Consider the following 20,835-nt stretch of genomic DNA (forward strand, 5'->3'; position numbering starts at 1 on the left):
AAATTGGAATGCGCTTGAACATTTTAAAGAAATGTAAATGTGTTTGTTAGCTATATGAGGGGCAGTCTGCCCCTCATATAGCTGATCTACAACAGGGGTAGCCAGATAAGTCGCCCTCTTTCAAAGTCGCCCCCAAACTCGTTTCCCAACGGGTCTGTGGCCTTAAGCTAGACGCAGAATAGACTAAAATCAAATATTTGCTTCTGGGGGTCCCTGGAACAAAATGTTTTGTGATGGGGGTCCTTCACATGACAAAGTTTGAGAAACACTGATGGCAACATAAGTTTTTTTCAGAAAATTGTTATGATTTAGAAGACATTTGTAGAATGTGCCTATCAGTGGTTAAAGGACAACTTTAGTTTTTTACAACAAGGGTTCATATTTTAGATTGTAATTAAAGAATATAAAAGATGAGTGTTAAAATTATTTCATTTACTTCTTTCTATTGTTTTAGAGATTCTTATTTCAGTGGTTGGGGGCTTGCATACAAGCGGCTAAATATGTCATTTTACACAGAATAAGCCCATTCCCGAGATACAACGCAACCTTTCATGGTTGGATGTGACTTATGGGGGCTAGAAGTGTTACTTTAAATAGCAATAAAGAAACTGCTGGCTTATTGTGTCTAAAAAGACATATTCTGCCACTTGTACGCATGCCCCCATGCGTACGCATGCCCCACATTTTAGCACGGTAAACGTGATAAAACAATAGAACGAGGCAAATGAAAACATTTTAACACTCACTTTTTCTTTTCTCTAATTACAATCTAAAATATGAACCCTTGTTGTAAAAAAACAAAGTTGTCCTTTAAGGACCCCCAAAATGTGTTTTTGGCCATGGACCCCCATCTCAAAATATTTTGTTCCATGGATGGACCCCTATTGCAAACGTTTTTGTTCCAGGGACCCCCAGAAGCACAGATTTGATTTTAGTCTAATCTGCATCTAGCTTAAGGCCACGGACCCGTTGGGAAACGAGTCTGGGGCGACATTGAAAGAGGGCGACTTTTCTGGTATTCACAACAGGCATCCTGTAAGTGGTTAAACTTTGACCTAAAAAGGCTATTTAATTTCAAAGTACCAGGTTTGAAAACATAACCATAATGGCCACATCAGAGGGCCAATTCTTTAAATGATACTATGGTGATGACGTGAAAATCACACTTCCCAAAGAATCGTCCTGAAAATCTCACTCGATCTATAGTCTAGACACTGGAAAGATGCCCTCAGCCTACATAAAATGTGTCGATTCACGTTGCTGTTGACCTTCAACTCCCTGAACCCTATACAAGGTCTATTCTTCATGTTTAAATTTCTATTCTTGAGATATTTGCTTTTTCAAAAAGCTGCAGGGTTGGGCACACAAATTGGAAACTCATCAGAGGGCCAATTCTTTCCCCCATATGTGAACTGTGTGTACAGTATCATAGTACCCACCCTATTAGCCTTTTGTAGTTATTGTACAGTGCAGTATGTAGTATGTACAGAATGAACTCTTTAGAGGTCATGCCTTTTAAGCAGTGGTAATGCCTCTACCTGTAAAGTATGTACATTGCTATGTAGGCTGCAATCTGATAACAGCAGGGACGTACAGAGAATGTTAGAGAGGCAGGGGCTGACATTTCTAAAAGGGACTTTTGGTGAAAATATTGAAAATAGCAGACCTCCAAGCTCAGTGAGCTTGGAGGTCGGCTATTTTTGGTGTTTGATAGCACACTGAACTAAGCCAATACTGGATATGTGGCGTAAAGGCATGGATTTCTACAGAGAGGGCAATTCTTTCAGCATAAGAACTTGCTGCATTCAAGTTCCAGAGAGTTTGGACAAGGCAATTTTCTTGAATGCTGCCTTCAGGTATGGCATGGAAAAGACTGGGTATTTGCATTTCTTTCACCATAGTAAAAACTGCATTCATGGTCTGGAGAGAGAGGGGCATTTATTACAGATGGAAAAAGGGCAGGGGCTCAAGTCCTCCTTTGATGTCTATGTGTGCACGTGCCTGGTTAACAGAGTGGATGTGGGGGAAAACAATTACCATCTGTGGTATTCCCAAGCTTTGCAGAATAAAGGTGAACCTCAATCTCACTCAAAAGACAATGTTTATACATCCACTTTATTCCAGTGCAGACATACTGACAGCTAGACAATAAAACCATCCAGTGTCTGTACTAACAGTAGAACCACGGTAGAATAGAAGGGAATAAGACCAAAAGCAATAGAAGATTAGCGCCTTGCAATAGTATCCAGGCTGTGAACAATTCCCCAAATCTTCACTTTTATACCTCGAGTAACACCATCCCGCAGCTGTAAACCTCCTGTCCATCACCTAGGAGACTTAGTTCTAAAATACTCGTTATGTACAGTAGAACCCATGGTCTCCTTATTTCCCCTTGAAACAGGAGCTCTATCATAACATCGGGTCAGGATGGGGGGGTACGTTATGTTCATTATATTATCATCGTTGTCGGGTGGAAACCTCTTATCTTCAAGTTTCAAATGTGTACGCTCTTTCGCAAAGTAAAGCCCTGCTTCATCATACAAGGCCGTCGCACAAAAGTAGTGAAAACAGCAGATCTACAAGCACACAACGCCTCGCACCGCGAGGCGTTGTGTGCTTGTAGATCGGCCGGTTTCACTAGTTCAATTCATTTATAAAATGATAAATGCAAAACGAACGGTTTTGGACATACAAGGTTTTCCCGCGACAACGACGATATATTCATTCCCTCAAGGATTAACGCATATTGAACAAACTAAAACAAACAGAATCAAGCTTTCAAGTAAATTACCACCAAAATAAGCTACAAAATGCCTTTTGGTTTAAAGCCCTGGAGTCACCACAAATCAGTAGGGTTTGATCTTCCAGGGAGCACGAACAATAAGTTCAGTTTCATGCTAATAAGTGCAAGTAAATGATCACACTCAAGAGGTCTGAATAATTTTGCAAGGCCAAAGGCTCACTTCCCACAAAGTAAAAAAACAAACAAAACAAATAAAGGTGTTTCCACACTGCACGATTTTGGCCATCTTGTACGGTCGTTGTCCACACATGGGAATACGGTAGCATTGTGATTATCAACCTAGTTAGAATGCAGTTAAACCCAGTCTACCGGTCACATTATGTGCAAATTGACCATGGGCAATGTTTTATTTATAGGGAAAAAAAAAGAAGAAAAAAAAAGAGAGAAAAGGGATGAATTTTTGGTCTCAACGTGACAAGAGAGGACAACATTAATTTGGCAATTCTCCAAAGGGAGCTGATAATATCTACAACCGTATTTGATGAATCTGAAAAAGACGAGACGGAATCGTAGACAGCCGTCCTCGACCCTGTCACATTGAATGACCCACGATGCTTACAACAAACGATTTGACCAAGTTCACGCTACCATGTGGAAACTTCACGTGCTTTGACACCGAGACGGCCGATATCGTACAGTGTGTGGGCACCTTAACACCACATACAGAGCAGGTCCAGGTCCACAGTGGATACGGGAGCAGGGGAGTGAGGGGAAGTAAATTGGTCAAAACCAAAAATGGCTTAGTTCCGTGGAAAATGGTGGGTTCAACTACTTGCTTTCTGTAGGCCTAGATCTCTATCTTGAAAAATGTTAACAATGGTATCTCTCCCCGTCTGTCTACTTCAACATAAAGGCTAACGTAAGCTATACTTAGTTGTGTGCAGGTATCGTGAAACAGAAGATCGTCCATTTTCGTTTGCACAAAACCTGCGCAAGACTAAGCATAAATCAGGAATAACACCCTCCCTAAACATGGCAATATCCACTCCTACCACGTTCCCGTCTCCTTCTCCCCACACCTCTCTCGCTATCGCCCCCTCCCCTCCTCAATGAAAGACCGTCTGTCTCCAGCGTTTGTCGGAGAGGAAAGGCCAGAGGCAGTCGGTGATGGCGGCGTGGAAGGGCCGAGGCTGCACGCTGAGTCCTAGCAGCTCAAGTCGGGAGCACTCCAACTGGGCGTTCTGCGGCCGCTGGGCCCCTGCACCCGCTGGCTGCTCCGTCAGCTGGAGAGGAGAGACCAGAAACGTTGAAGAGACAGGGATCAAGGCAAGACACAAGAAGCGATAACAATCATCAAAAACTGTTTAGCATACCATTTTTAATTCATAAGCCAAGACATACTGTATGTACAGCAGGTTTAATAAGGTTCTCTTTCTGGATGAATGGATTAGAACCCTGTTACTGTATAACACTCAAATACCTGGAACGCGCCCGAGTCGCGTTCGATTTTAACCACTTTAACCACTATTTTATTCCTTAACCATTGAAAAATAGCAGATTTACAAGCTCACAGCGCGGCACCGAGTGCCGCGCTGCGAGCTTGTAGATCTGCTATTTTTGAAAAAACTTGAACATGTGTGCAAGTCTTTGAATATCTTTGACCCGACTTCTAAATCCTTCCTCTAAATCAGTGGTTCTCAAACCGTTTCTTGTCAAGGACCCCCAAAATTGCAGGTATTTGGCCACGGACTCCCATCTCAAAATATGTTGTTCCAGGGACCCCCAGAAGCAAATATTTGAGTTACAAATGTTCGCTTGCAAAAGACTTGATCTTGATTTTTCAAAAATAGCAGATCTACAAGCTCGCAGCGCGGCACTCGGTGCCGCGCTGTGAGCTTGTATATCTGCTATTTTTCAATAGTTAAAGCATTCAATAATTCTAGGTCTAAATGGGATAAAGCTGCGTTCAAACATGGATGGTTCGAGCAGCGCGATTACATACAAAGTAAATGCAAAGACGAGACGACGTGCGACCGAGGGTAGCGCGAACGGGCGCAGCGCAAACGATCCGAAAGGGGCGGCGTGAGTGGTTGCTTCGGTATCTTCGCCCCACTTGGAAAAGTTCAACTGAAGCGACCTTCGCTTCAACCCCACTCCACCCATCGCGTCCTGACAGCCAATCAGCGTTGATGTTGTCCGGAGACACGGTCATGTTTTTGGTGTTTGGATTTGGGACTCCCTTTTTTCCGGGTGTTTCGCCTTGATTCCAACGGGACATGGTTTTTTTACCAACGCGGACCTGCGCGACCAAAGTGAAGCGATAGAAGCGACTAGAATAGAAGAAACAGCTTCAGGTTTAAACACAGCTTAAAGGAGTATTTCACTCCCAAAATGACTTTTTTTCTATTGATTAGTGATTACTCATGCCATGGAGAGTAGAGTTCAATAATATTTTTTGTTTTTTGTCACATTCCTAAGACAAAAATTTGATTCGAGTAAATTTACCCCCATTGATTCCGGATGGGGGTAAATTTATTGTCATCACATTTTTGTCTTAGGAATGCGACAAAAAACTAAAAATATTATTGAACTTTAGTCTCCATGGCGTGACTAATCAATAGAAAAAAAGTCATTTTGGGGTGAACTACTCCTTTAAGACACCTGAACAGAGAGGAAAGGGGTTGCATGATGAATAATGCTTGTGCAATCAGTGTTTGTCTAATGTGTACCGTTTATACAGTGCAGTATATAGTGTATTACAGCAGTATGTACTGTAAGTGGGTCACTGTGGGTGTGCGTGTGCAACACTTACCGGTATCAGATGATTACTGGGCAAGTTGAAAGCCTGGGCAATGGCAACGGCCATCTCATATTTGGTCATCTGTTCTTTAGCCGAGTAGTGGAAAATCCCACGGATAGATGGATCCTAGAGAGAGAGAGAGAGAGAGAGGAGAGAGAGAGAAGGAGAGAGAGAGGGAGGAGGAAGAAAAAGAATACGACAAAGACCATGTCATTGCATGTCTCTTTCAGGAAGTCAACCAGGAAACAAAGGACCAGTAGTATTACCAAAGATATTTAATTAATGAAGATAGCTCATCCTCATTGGATCCACTAGAGTCCGACATGGTACACAAATCCTACAAATTGACTCCTAAGTGGGCGCCGGCTCTGACTGCAAATCTCGCGCACGTCCTGTTTACTGGTGCTATAGATCCCGCGAGAGTGTGTTGCTGGGACAGCTAAAGAGCAATAATAAAGTTGATTTTCTCCTTTGTTGTGTCGCTGAAAAAAGCCACTTTAGTATGACAATTTTGTTAATATTATGTGGCTTGTGATGATCGGGTCCAATATTTAGTTCAGTGAGCATAGCTTCCGAAATATTATTTTGATCTGTGTTCACGTTAGCTCTCTCATTGTAAATGAATAGACTCCAACCTGCTTCCGCCTCCTAAAAAGGTGTCCCCCCTACGTCATGCAGAAACGGGAAGTACGGGTCTTTTGCACCCTCTTGCTATCGCCCTCTTGGGTATTACTCCCCGGACAGCTTCATCTTAAAAATCTAACTTTGGGTTTGTATTCATTATTCATGCTCAGTAAACAGTGTAGGTAGAAATGCAACTCAAAGAGACAGAGAGGAAATAAGACAATGTAAACAGTTAGAGCGATTCAGAGGTTTATAGGGCCTTCACTTAAAAAGAAAAGGGGGAAAAAAAGGGGAACTGTCTCTTTATCGTACTGATGACAAAGGGTTTGATACTCGTCAGATACCAGGGTTTTTATAGACTGCCAGCTCTATATGTTAAGTGTTATGAGATAGCTTTTGTTGTGATTAGGCGCTATATAAATGAAATAATTTAAATCTAATTCTAATTGGATGGGTAACATCCGTGGCTTGATGGTAAAAACCTCAATCCCTATGAAGAAAATCTGTCCGTCTTGTCCCGGGCTAATGAGGCCAATACAATACATGTAGGCCTACACAGTTTAAATAGATATTCATTTACTTTTGGTGGATGCAATGTTTGAATCATTGTTATTCGCAGTTCACATCAAAGGAAGGCAAATCTTTATTTAACAATTTTTGGCTGGAACACGTTAAACCTATTATGATTTATTTGTTTTTTTCCCATGCTTCTCTGTGATGGACATGAGCACTTGTGTTGGTGGCACTTGTTTATCTTTATGTACTTATTTGCAGCTGGTTGCATCATGTACTTAAGACGGTAACACGGGCAGGAACATGTAGACAGATGCAATCTTCCCTCTACTACAGGGGGTCTTCAACAGGGGGTCCGGGACCCCTAGGGGGTCCTCCAAATCGTTGTGTGATAAGAACTTTCTTTTTTCTACACTAACCACTTGAAACCTTGTATCCCTATTCTGTGTGGAACAGCTGCGAGGTGTTGCGAGCTTGTAGATCTGCTATTCTTGGCAAAGAGGTTTGGTGTAGACTAGAGGGAAAAGAAGAGCAGACCAAGTATTGACGGATCAAGTGGTTCAATGTCTAAAAATACATTTAAAAACGACAACCTACACTGATGAGTGCTGTCAAACAAGTCTAAGCTGTCTAAGAAATAATCATATACAATACGTAGTGGGGGTCCCTGCTTTATCTCTCTCTCAGATAAGGGGTCCTTAGCCTGAAAACATCCAAGTCCTCTGCCCTACTAGCTTGCTACAGACAATGAAACAGACAGACAGACATACAAATAACAAAGCGCCACCTGCAGCCGCCTCTCTGCTAGCTTCCGACAGACTGCAGCCACATCTCTGACATCAGTTGGAAACCTCTGCTGGCAGTGGTCCAGCGTGCAGCTCTCTGCTGCCCCCTCCTGGACTCGATCCCACAGCACAGTCACGGCACTCTCTGACACACGCTCCACCTCTCCATAGAGGATGGGTACACGAAGGATAGCTGCACCTACACACACACACAAATGAAGATCAATCACCATTGGTTTTGACATGCCTTGTTATGTTCTATTGACAGGTGTTTCTACAATTGGAGCTATTAATTTCATTGATGGCGTCTCTGCAGGCAAAACACTATAAACAAGTTGTCTATCAGTGTTTCTCAAACTTTCCAATTTCAAGGCCTCCAATTAACACTGACAGAGTACAAATGGAATCAAATGAACCCTGTCGGGTTCATTTGATTCCATATATGTACACTGTCAGAGTTACAGACTTGTATGGGTCAATTTAGACCCCCCTAAAAGGAACCAACAGAGTCTCCGGAATCCACTTTGAGATCCACTGTTCTATCAGATAGAGAATTTATTGCCACTCAATCACGTTAATCATTGAGAGGTCATAACTGGTTGACCTAGAATGCACCCTTGACAGAATGAAGAATAGCTGCAAACGTTAGCCTGGTAAACCATCCCGGTCGCGTAGATTCACATTATCTTGTGACATCTGCAGACTGGTCTGGCAGCAGACACAAGCGCTGGCTGGGCGTTTTGCAGAAACCAAAAGGTGGAAGGGCCAATCAGTGTCTGCGCTCAGGGCCTTGTGATTAACATTTATAAAGGAAATGTCAGGCAAGCGTGGGTTTTATGTGTGTACTCCATTTGTCATCTTTCTTTTGGTACATGCAAAATGTTTGTATTTATAGATATCATTTTGGGATGACAGGTGTGCCGGTAAGCTGGCGACTCTGTATTCAACATTAGTCTGAGGAAGAGTGCTTGAAACTTCACTCACTCTTCAAATAAATCTTTGCAAATCTATTTATTTAGCGGTCTGTTTAGGACTGATTAACCACAAATTTAAATAACTAATTCTAGAACATACAACTCAGTTATTTCTTAAATAAAAAGGCAACATTTTTACTTGGCCCATTGTAAGCATGTTAACAAGCTCTTCTCCATACCGTGTTGATTCGGTATCACTAGTATACGGTATGAAATGCTTGGGAGAACACAGACTGACAGTCAGGTGAACCAACATGTTTTAGACACAGAGCATTAGGGCTGTCACGATTATGACACTTTACATGACAATTGATTGTCACTCAAATAATTGCGATTCACAATTTAATTGTGTTTTTGTCATTTACAATTACATTTCTGTTTGGCTTTTAGGCTTTGAGGTTGGACATAGCAGATATGATACATCTTAAATATACAAAGAAATTAATTGACGACTTTATAAAGACAATTGTAAAAGAAAATTGATAGTTGAAATAGCCGATCTACAAGCTCACAATGCGTCGTGAGCTTGTAGATCTGCTATTTCCACAATTTTCGATTATTTTCAGAAGAAAACAATTGCGATTATGTCAAATAATTGTGATTATGTCAAATAATTGCAATTATGTCAAATAATTGCGATTAGACGATTATGTAATAATTGTGACAGGCCTAGATCCAGAGCATGCAGACATTATGCAGACAGTCAGATACCTGGGCAGTGTCGCAGTGTCTCCCTCTCTCCCTCCAGTTTACTTTTGCCATAGAGATTGAGTGGGTTTGGTGCGTCGTCCTCTCCATAGGGGGGGTTACGGCCATCAAACACATAGTCGGTACCGATGTAGATCAGGAAGATCCCAGGGTTTGATGCTATGTGCACACACAGAAAATACATATTTCAGTCCGGTTATTCAAAGTATGAAAAACGAGAAGCAGTGCTCTTCCGAGCACAGGTCTCCACCAGGTCAGGTATGTTATTGAGAAAAACACAAATCGGCTTGTTTTAGCGCCACCATGAGGCGGATTTAAAAAATGTCAAGTGGTATTTCTTCCTTGGCCTAGTGGGAATGTGCGTGCAAATTGTCACACAAATCGCAAGCTGCGTTTGTGATGTGCAGCATTTTCTTCCAAACGGCCCAATCCTGCAAACTTTGGAAGCCAATATTAGCCAATCAGGATGGAATATGGACAATTGGACAGATGCATGTCGATCAGATGACTGTAGAGACAAAATCTGTAGGAGTACTGTGCAACAATGCGTTTTGCATAAATTGGCCTGATGGTGGCGCTAGAACAGGGCCATGTGAAAAATGTGGGGCAGAGGTTCTGAATTGGCATCCAGGGAGTGTGTGTGCACAGTTTGGCAGAGACCGTGCCAACGGCGCCGGAGATTAGCTGGTAACAGACGGAGGGACGGACAGGGTGCAAAACATAGTCTCTCCCCATGCAAGAGGGTAAGAAAGAAAACAAGACAGAGAGGGATCATGAAAGAGCTTGACCCACCTGCCTCCTTGGCCAGGGTACCCGTGGCGTGTACGTTGAGGTTGACGGCTGCCTCGGTGTGTCGTTCAACCACATCTGGCCTCCTCTCGGCAGCACAGTGGACTATCACATCTGGCTGATAGATTTACGATGGAAACAGAAAGAGAGATGCCTTTTTGGTAAAATTAGATATTGTTGTTGTCGTCGGGTGGAAACCTTGTATGTCCAAAACAGTCCTGTTTGTATTCATCGTTTTAAAATTGATTTAAAATAGTGAAAATAGCTGATCTACAAGCACGCAACGCCTTGCACCACGAGGCGTTGTGCTTGCAGATCGGCCATTTTCACTAGTTTCTGAGCCCTAACCACCTCGTCTTGTGTGACGAAACAGGTTTTACTTTACAAAAAAACGTACAAATTTGAAACTTGGAGATACGAGGTTTCTGCTCGACATTGACGATATCAAAACCAGAAGAGCAGAAAATGCTAGAGGGGTTTAGCCTCTGGAGGTCGACAGCCTGACAAGGAAACTGTGTGACCGGTTAATTAATTCTTCCTTGGCGCGCAATAAACCTTCTTTCAAAGCATTCTGCTGTCATGTTAATTTATTCAGAACTTGTATGCATTGCATTTTTTGTGAAAGGTCATGTCCCCTTTCGGCCAATCGGCACGAAAAGCTCATCACTTTATTCCTTGGCCAGGTTTAGTGCAAAATGACACAGCTCTTTGTTGGAGACATCCTACTAACAGACAGACAGGCATGCAAAAACTGTTTGTCCTTGGTGGAGGTAAAAACATTTCGTATTACATGTTTGGAATAGGATGAATTCTGGTTATCTGTCATAAAGAAAACTGCTGGTAATGAGATAAACAAATGGAGACAGAAAATATTATTATATTTGCATTATTCTTTGAAGCACGACCCGGCATGCAACCAAGTATGAATCAACCAGGCATTACAGCATTGGTCTAGAAATGGCCAGTTTGTTTAAGAGATGGGCCATTTGCACACACGCAAACACACAATGCAAAATATATGGTTTCAACATTGACATTGCAACATGCTCATATGCAATGGTGTCATTGCAAAGGATGCAGCCAACACAAATTGGCCCAATAAGTCACAATTAACTCTTTTACCAAAAGTTCAGATTTTTCATGACTAATTTGAAAGAAAAACAGTACGTTATACCTGATAGATAACACAATGATTTAATGTTCGGTCTTACATGCAGCTTCTGTGTTCAAAGAGATGTCCTTATGCATTTCCCCTCTCAGCCTAATGATTGCTAGAGATAAAAAAAACTACTTCCAAATTCGAAATGAAGTTTAGATATGCAGATCTACACACGTCTGGGGAAATTACATAACTACTGCTTTTTTGCAAAACCTATTGCAAAATAAATACGGAACAATCGCAATGTCAATCTTTCCCAATATCGTTCAGCACTAACACAAAAAGGTAACTCTTAACCCAGTGTTTCCCCTATATGCATTTTACTGTGGTGCAAATGCAATGTCCCGTTTGCCAACTAATGCCAGCAGACTACAACAGACTAGCAGTTTGAAAAGGTTTGAGGCCGTTGGGAGTAGGGCAGTCACAATTATTACATAATCGTCTAATCGCAATTATTTCACATAATTGCGATTATTTGACATAATCGCGATTATTTGACATAATCGTCATAATCGTTTCCATGTTGAAAAATGTGCATATCTTTTTTTTTTTTAAGTATTTTTTTTTGGAAAAACCAGATCTACAAGCTCACAACGCATCGCGACACGTTGTGAGCTTGTAGATCGGCTATTTCCACTATCAATGTTATTTTTTAAGTATAAAGTTGTCAAATATGCCTGTAATTTCTTTGTATATTTAAGTTATGTGTCATATCTGCCATGTGCAACTTCAAAGCTTACAAGCCAAACAGAAATGTAATTGTCAACGACAAAAACACAATTAAATCGTTAATCGCAATTATTTGAGCGACAATTAATCGTCATGTAAAATGTCATATCGTGACAGCTCTAGTTGGGAGTAGTCTGTTTGGTGGAGAGAACACACACGTCCTGTTTGACACCCCTAATTATATCTTTATCCAGTAGGTCAGTGGTTCTCAAAGTGGATTCCAGTTCTAAATTGACCCATACAATTCTGTAACTCTAACAGAGTGTACAAATGGAACCCCTAACGGGTTCCATTTGTACACATCAGAGTTAAGGGGAGCCCTTGAAATTTGAAAGTTTGCGAAAACACTGCAGTAGGTTACGGCATAGACAGACACCCTACCTGGAAGTCCTGTATGACGGCTTTGACTGCGTCCTCGTCCAGTAGGTTACAGCGGAGGAACCTGGGCCGGGCGCGGTGGTAGCCCGTCCCCAGAGTGTGCCAGTTGTTGTTGTGGAACTCCTTGTAGACGGCCCGGCCCAGCAGGCCCGTGGCGCCGGTCACCAGGACCCTGCGACACGGGATGGACACATCCTCCTGGAGAGAGAGACATGGCTTTACAATTAAATCACAATGACATTCTTTTTTTTTTTCCCTTAATTTTTATCCCACGATTTTTGTAACCCATTTTTTCACCCGGTGCCAATTGCCTAAGCTGTAATCCTGGGCTCTGCTCTCCCTCTGCCAACCTGGGGAGGGCCCTGAACTGAGCTCATGCTTCCTTCAGTGCATGAGGAGTGAGCAGGCCGCTTCTTATCACCCGACAGGGGGAGCTTCCCTGGTTGGACGTAGCGCGTGGAAGGAACACGTTATTCCAACTAGTTCCATTCCCCTCCATCAGGCGCCCTGGCTGGCCAGGGGGAGGCATTATAGAGACCAGGATTACTGCATGTTTTTGTGAGGGTATCTACCCTAGGAGACACGGGGAGAACATGCAAACTCCACACAATGACATTCTAATCCAGTGCAGGGGTTGACACTAAGGTCTAGTGTTGTAAAAAATATTGATTTATCGAAAAGTATCGATTTTGAATATAGTATCGATTTTCAATATGGCTTTTCCATAGTATCTATAATATCGATACTCAGTTTTTACCTCTCTCGGTTTACACCAACATTACTCTTATGTGTATCCTTCCTACTTTGGCTTATTCCTAGTTATTTTGAAGGTCTATTTGTACTTAGAATGTGAAAACATCAAGTGCACTACCATCTACAAGAAGTTCAGTATTTTTCTTTAAATAAAAATAAACACTTTTACACTAAAATCGCTGTGGTTGCGTGGTATTGAAAATGGTATCGAGTATCGAAATTTTTCAAAATATCGTATCGAAGTTAGAAATCCAGTATCGTGACAAGCCTACTAAGGTCTCAGAGGCACTTGCCCATCGGGCAAGTACAGGTCATGTTCTACTTGCCTGAAGTTCATGCCCACTTGCCCGGAAAGTAAATTGTCCATTGTAAAATGAGAGGTAAGATTTTAATTACAGCTCAAGGGCTGTGCGATAAAAAAATCATATCTCAATGCCTCCAAATCCCTACACAGTATATAGCTATGATTGAATATATGTCTATGGTTTAACACTTACTTTCCACAGACCAGAAGACTTAAACGTGTGGGTGTTTAGACAGATATCTTGTGTTGTGAGACGGTTGCGTCCCCTCTCAAACGAGCACTTGCCCGGTCGGGCGACCTGAAAAAGCAAACTCCACCTGCCCGAAAGTTTTATTTACTTGCCGGGGGCAGGAGGGCAAGCCTTTGTGTCAATGCCTGCGGTGGTTTTCAACCTTTTTCTTGTCAAGGTCTATTATTTATTCGGCATTTTGATGAGATTTAGCCTTGACTCAGACCCAAAACATTGAATATTTTGTTATTGTTGGATAGGATTTTGTCCACAATTCCATGACGTATTGAAAATTCAAAATAACAATCCTTCTACATTCTCTAAATTGTGTAGACTTCTTGTAAATGAAGTAATGCAGGTGTTTAAAAATAATGTTACTCTTTTCAGGTCCATTTGGTTTCATTTTAGATCTCTCAAGAGTTAAAGATCATTACGGGTCCATTTGGTTACCAACTCTCCATCATTTAGACGGAGACCACCTGGAACCCCCTCAAGGACCACTGGTGGTCCCCGGACCACTGGTTGAGAACCACTGTTCTAATCTAAAAAGGCAACAGGCAGAATGATGAGCTTTGTTTTCGAAGTGATCAATCAACATTACAATTGAAAACAGAACAGGGACTGTTGCAGCATACACACACACGGTCTAACTCAATCAAATTCGCCCCATCAGTCTTGTGACTCTCTGCGAGCCATTCATTGCCTCTAGTCTAGGCTCTAAAAGGCAGACAGACAAAGCAGCAAACATGGGGGATAAAAATGCACCCTGAACGGCCATATGGGTAGGGCTGTGTCACGATTATGACATTTTACACGACGAATAATTGTCACGCAAATAATCGGTATTAACAATTTAATTGTGTCATTGAAAACTGGAACATATGAATTAAAATTAGAAAAGCAGTTCCTGCAGAAACTGCGTGGGCTCGCTGAAAACACGCAGTGCACAAAGTATATTATGTACAGTAGAAGTTGAACTAGAAACTGTACAGTGTACACATCCCTCCTCGGACGGACTTGAGTCAGCTCAAGCCCCAGCAGTAATATAAATGGTAAGACAGAATTCATTTCCCAGAGCAAGCCACTGCGTAAAGCTGAACAACTTTAAGTTTGAACGGAATGTCTAGCTCAAAGAATGTGGAAGTAGTAGGATGCCAAAAAAGTGACGGAATAAAGAAGAACAACAAATATAAACTGGGGACAACTAGTGGGTGCTCGCTAAAGCAAGCCCACAGTTACATTTCTGTTTGGCTTCTAAGCTTTGAAGTTGCACATGTCAGATATGACAAAATAGCCTGAACATAGGCCTACAAAGAAATGCCTGGCATATTTAATAATGTTATATTACGGCAAGCTTGTAGATATGCTATTTACGGCAACAGTCCGCCATTCCGAAACACCGCTATTCCGAAGCAGGGTTAGGGTTAGGTTTAGGGTTAGGGTTAGGGGTAGGGTTAGGGGTAGGGTTAGGGTTAGTTAGGGTTAGGGTTAGGGTTAGGGTAAGGGTTAGGGTTAGGGTTAGGGTTAGGGGTAGGGTTAGGGTTAGAAGTCAACGTTCGGAATAGCGGTGTTTCGGAATGGCGGGGTGTAACCGCTATTTACACTATTTTTGGAAATGTTTGCAAATGTATTCACATTTTCCAACATGGAAACAACTATGCAGAAATAATTGTGATTATCTGAAATCATTGTGTTCATGTATTATGTAATATCAGTAAGCCTACATGAGAAGATAATCTGTGTAACATTCATAAAAAACTGTACCTGTATTTGTAACTCTATGGGTCTTATTATGGTTTCATGTTTACACTCTCAAGAGTTAGACTATCAGTGAGAATTCTTCTGTGGACTTTTTAACCACCATCTATTCTAGCTCCTTTCGGAACCTCTCACTCCACTGCTGCTTTATCTATTCTATTCAAGATAAAGTCACAAGCTGTAATGGAAAAAAATAAATAAAAACACAATCAATGTTAACACTGGACACAACACAAGTGCCTCTTTGTCCCACACTGTGGATGATGTTAAAAATATAACAAAAACGAAAAGGATACAGAAAGGATAACACCTGTCTGATCCAACAAAATTACTTGTACAAGACTGGCCTGATAGCCTACTCTGCCTCATTTACGTATATTTTATTGTTTTGTTATATGACATTTTCTTTTGTCAATGAATTGAAGCTTGTTCAGAAAATAAATTCACTCTCTTTTACACCTGAAACATGTGTGATGTGACAAAAACTACAGCCTGAGGTATTAAACCTTTTTTTGTTTGATTGTTTCAAACATACAATTATTTTACTTGATAAATCGGTCTGAAAGAAGAAGTTATAGGTACATTAAGCTTATAAGCTCAGGCCCACACTTGCACAGCTAAGAGATTGGTCATAAAACTGGCCTGATTCCGAACAACATGTCAACATTTTACTATTATGACCAGTGAGGCAGTGACCACAACTAAACCCTCTCACGTCGATCATACATACATTTTTATATCTGAGACGAGGACATGTGCAGCAGCTGCTGGATTTTTTGATCCATCTTTATGATTACACTACGAATGATTCTCTACCTACGACGAATCGCTGTCTTTAGGACATTATCCTCTCCATCGTCATGTTAATAATGTGTACATTACCTCCACCACCTCCACGTGTCCGGGGCTGAAGTTGATCCTCAGCTCTTTGTCTTTACGGCTCATTTCTTAGCGATTTAACCATCGAATGTTCTCTCTTCTCGTTTAATTCTAGGACGATGTTGTTGCTTATCTCTATGCTTCCGCCCACAGCCTATCAGCTGTTTGACGCAAAGCGTGCACAAGTGTCGCGAAGAGTACGCAGCCCTGAAACATGACGGTCGTATCTCACGACCGTCATGGATCCGGATTGACATTATTTCGGACGGAGTGAGTTAAATTGCCGCTTACAGCTATACAGACATTCAAATTCCACAAACAAGGAGCTTAATCAAGGCTCACCCATGTCTAAATAGTGTACGTCCTACTAGAATTACCCGCATCCTCCGTATTCTTTCTTTAATAAGAAGCCTTTTTATCCAATGATTTTCCTGGTGGTCCCGATGCGCATCTACCCCATCTATGGACACTGAGATGTGGGCGTGGCCTTGCAAAATCGGACCGAAGGAAAAACAGAACGATCGCATAAAAATGCTTCTTATTAAAGAATACGGAGGATACGGGTAATCTTAGTAGAACGTACACAATTTAGACATTTATGACCCTTGATTGAGCACTTTGTTCTTGAAATATGAATGTTTGTGTAGCTGTAAAGCGGCGATTTAGCTCACTCCTTCCGAAAATCGTCAATCCGGATCCATGACGGTCCTGAGTTTCAGGGCTACGCGGAGAAGCCACTGTAGCTCAACGGCTAGCTGATATATAGCGACATAAATCAAAGCCCAAATAGAGTGACATTAAAGACATAAAAGCACCAAAACCAAGGCTGCTAACCCAGCTCTACTTCATCGTACGACAAATAGCGAAAATGGTCAAGAGTTTGCTATAAGGTTACACAACATTGGATAAGGCTAATAGTGTTCATTATTACCACACAAAGCGACTTTATTGTTCTTGCTTTTGTTTTTGCTTTCGTTTATGAAATAATAAAGTGAATTGAATTCACCTCACAGTCGCCATACTCAAATCCAGGCATTGTATTGTAGTTGTCCGATGAGGAGATGACAGGACAGAATAGTGACAAGACAACACACACGACTACACAAAGATGCTAGCAGTGAGTGCACAGGCAGCCCATTGAGGTATGATATAAACTAGAGGGAGGACTGCCCTCTAGAGGCAGCCAGCAGCAACGACACACTGACGGGCTTGGCTTTTCAATATAAAATGAATTAAAAGTAGTCCATGATTAATAACTACGCCAGTGTCAAGGTCCATTATTTATTGGACATTTGTTTAGACATATTGTTTTATTTATTTTGGCCTCTCAGACCCAAAAATTTGAACATTTTGTTGTTTTTGATGGTACCATAGGAGTGATATTAAAATGATACCAAAATAACAAGTAGGCCTATTCTACATTTTCTAATTGTGTAGACTTTTTGTAAATTAAGTAATGCAGGTGTTTAACTATAATTTAACTCTTGAGAGCGTACAATGTTGGTGTTTTTATTGTTAATGAATGTGTAAAGAAGACAAAATTATAGCTTTTTTTATTGATGCCCTCAGTTCACCTAATTGGACGCTTGATGGCAACATTGTCCCATTTTTGGACTCATTCACAGTCAGAAATATAGACATCCACAGCTCTTAAAGGACAACTCCTCCCTAAATCACTTCTATAATGAAGTATAATTTGTAATGACAACTAGTAACACATTCATGAAAAATAAAAACATTTTTGACCACAACAAATAGTGTAAAAGCGATAGGCTTATAGGCTCCACTCTATGCTATGAGAGCTGCTGGGTTCTGCTGGGAAACTGGACAACAGGGGCATTTCTGCCTAATAGACCCCATGGACAGTCATTTTGGATCAATATAAGTAGGAAAATGAACCTAGAAGTGATTTAGGGAGGAGTTGTCCTTTAAATTTTGCAACCCGTTGAATTTTGATATGGGTATATTTTATTGTAGCGTTGGTGTTCGGTGGGTAGCCTACACTCGAGTTGTAAGGCATGTGTGCGTAAAGAAAGCACCTGTAGACATTTTGACAAATACAGTATTTACAGTCTATATCCTACAGTATTTGATATAAATAGGCCTATACATCTTAAAAATACTTGTCAGCTCCATTAGACATTAAGTAGGTTATTATTAGTCAGATGGCCAGGTGAAATACTGCTGTAACACTGCTGTACTAGTGCCCCATATGTGTGCATGTTTTTATGTGTGACTATCATAGCAGATCATTGAACCGTGTTTGTGTCAGAGAGCAACGTTAACTTGTGCCTGTGGTCCTGGGGGCCACTGATGGGACTATTGTCATGGCAGACCACTTAACAGTGTTTATGCCATGTTTGGTGCAGAGTGGAGCGGCAGTTCGATCCTGGGCTCCCCCAGAGTTACTGTCAAAGTGTCCTTTAGCAAGGTACTGAACCCCTAATTGCTCCTGATGAGCAGGTTGGTGCCTTGCATGGTTTCCTCTGTCTCAGATAGGATAGGACTGGGGTCTTAAACGTTTTCAGGCCCCTTAGTTGAGAAAGAGATGAAGTAGGGCAGGGACCCCCACAACATTTTCATAGATTCCATACAGTTTCATAGTTTGACAGCACAATCATCATTGTATTTTGGATTCATGTCAATTTGTGTTTTTCAGATACGTATTTAACCACTTGAACCGTCAATACTTTGCTCTTTTCCCGCTCTACACCAAAAGTCTTTGCTAAAAATAGCTGATCTACAACTTGTAGATCTGCTATTTTTGGCTAAAGTTCTCAGAATATGGATGCTAGGATTCAAGTGTTCAATATAAAAAAGGGGGAAAGATTTGGAGGACCCCCTGTGGTAAATCTAAGGACCCCCTAGGGGTCCCGGACCCCCTATTGAAGACCCGTGGCATATAGGATGAAGCCAATCAACGGGCCAATATGACTGTTATCGATGCAGTAATCGGCTAACTGTCAGCAACACTGCCCTGAACATAGTGTTGGTATTAGTAGGAATAAACACAGAACAGAAGCACCTTGGAGGGAGTAGACTAAGAAAGGGGAGGAGCCAAACAGGGTTCCTGTTTCTATATAAAAAAGGAGGTGATGGCCCAAGAAGTGCCCCTTTTCTTAAAGGACAACTTTGTTTTTTTTTTACAACAAGGGTTCATATTTTAGATAGTCATTAGAGAAAAAAAAAAGGTGAGTGTTAAAATGTTTTTATTTACTTTTTTCTATCGTTTTAGTGATTTTAACAATTTTGATTTGCATGCATGGCACCAGGTTGGGGCATTCATGCAAGTGGCTAAATATGTCTTTTTAGACACAATAAGCCCAATCCCAAGATGCACCACAATATTTCATGGGCAGATGTGACTTATGGGGGCTGGTATAAATATTAACAAAGAAATTGCCGGCTTATTGTGTCTAAAAAGACATATTTAGCCACTTGTACGCATGCCCCCACCCACTGAAATCAAAATACTAAAATCGCTAAAACAATAGAGAGCAGTAAATGAAAACATTTTAACACTCATCTTTTCTTTTCTCTAATTACAATCTAAAATATGAACCCCTTTGTAAAAAAACAAAGATTTCCTTTAACAGAATGGGTTCCCAGATTTTCGATGTAGAGAACCATGAATTGTGACGTGTCATTGACCAGCCCCTGACCTGACTATACATTGTGCAGGGTTTTACTGACTGAACTTCCTTAAAGGACAGGTGCTGCATTAACCAGAAGGGTCCGACCTGGCGCGTACACGAACCCCCGACAACCACCACAGAAACAGGCTTGTGAGGAGCCTTGGGTGGCTGTTCGACCCATCTGAAAAAAAAGAGGACAGTGTGGAGACAGAGAGATCCTCCACACCACACAACTCTCATACTGAGGAGGGAAGTGCACAACTCTGCATCCCAACAGCATCAACAACACACCCGGGTGAGCAGGTCAGTAGAAGCCCTCAGGTAAGATCTGTGTCATCCTAGACAGTTGGTGGCCCAACTCCCCCCTCCCGTCTGTGTACTTTGTAATTGAGATGGTTTGGTGCTTTGTGTGCCAGTGTTATAAATAAAAGTGTGTCTATAAAATGTTAGGTCAGAAACCCACTGGCCAAATACATTATCTTCCCGACACCGAAAGCATATCAACACCTACAGAGCAGAGTTCAGAATAACATTACATCCAATTTAAGTCAACAGAATTTGAAAGTTGTTTTCAGTCTTCTCCAATTGACTCCCAGACCACGAGCCAGAAGCCAGTGTGTTAAGACTCAGTTATTAACTAATAACAGGCGTCTCAGTACAGCAACCTGCTTTAGAAACAAGGGATATGTGAGTTGAGCAAAGACAAAAAATAAAACGTAACCTAGAGAAAAAATCTTTCACACACATGAGACAATTCTTTTTCACATTCTTTCTTCTTTTGCCCAACTGCGTCTTTATGCCAATTCTCCAAGTAGTCCCACGTCACTGCTTAAGTATACAGTTGTTCCTAAGAAGAGCACATGCAACCATTTGACTCCTCTGATATGTGTGAAGTCAAGGATAGTGAGGAGTCACCAGATAGGGAGGAGTTTCACTGGAAGGACGTTCTGAGGTACATGCTATTTCTCCTAGTTCCAAAGAATCCACACCCACTGAACAGGCGCCCTGTCCAACAACCTGTAGCCACTAGAGTAGTGACAGAAAATACCCACCAGGCCACAGTGGCGTCAGTTCA

The 20,835-nt window shown here is 41.6% G+C and overlaps 1 protein-coding gene across 2 annotated transcripts; it reads right to left on the reverse strand.

The window, feature by feature from the left end:
* Positions 1–2,082: 2,082 nt before the first annotated feature.
* LOC308304465 (methionine adenosyltransferase 2 subunit beta-like) lies at positions 2,083–17,247 on the reverse strand. 2 transcript variants are annotated; one of them, XM_080749066.1, is made up of 7 exons: positions 17,132–17,247; positions 12,206–12,400; positions 9,940–10,054; positions 9,151–9,306; positions 7,468–7,664; positions 5,556–5,669; positions 2,083–4,026 (listed from the first exon to the last, which is right to left on the reverse strand). In XM_080749066.1, exons 1-7 carry the CDS (start codon positions 17,159–17,161, stop codon positions 3,850–3,852), a joined length of 984 nt encoding a protein of 327 aa, XP_080605192.1. In that variant the 5' UTR covers positions 17,162–17,247; the 3' UTR covers positions 2,083–3,849. The 2 variants fall into 2 exon arrangements, with proteins under 2 accessions (XP_080605192.1, XP_080605191.1); XM_080749065.1 differs by lacking the exon at positions 17,132–17,247 and adding an exon at positions 16,129–16,264.
* Positions 17,248–20,835: the final 3,588 nt, after the last annotated feature.

This window comes from Nannobrachium achirus, assembly GCF_963921795.1.
Source record: "Nannobrachium achirus genome assembly, chromosome: 19".
Taxonomy (NCBI): domain Eukaryota; kingdom Metazoa; phylum Chordata; class Actinopteri; order Myctophiformes; family Myctophidae; genus Nannobrachium; species Nannobrachium achirus.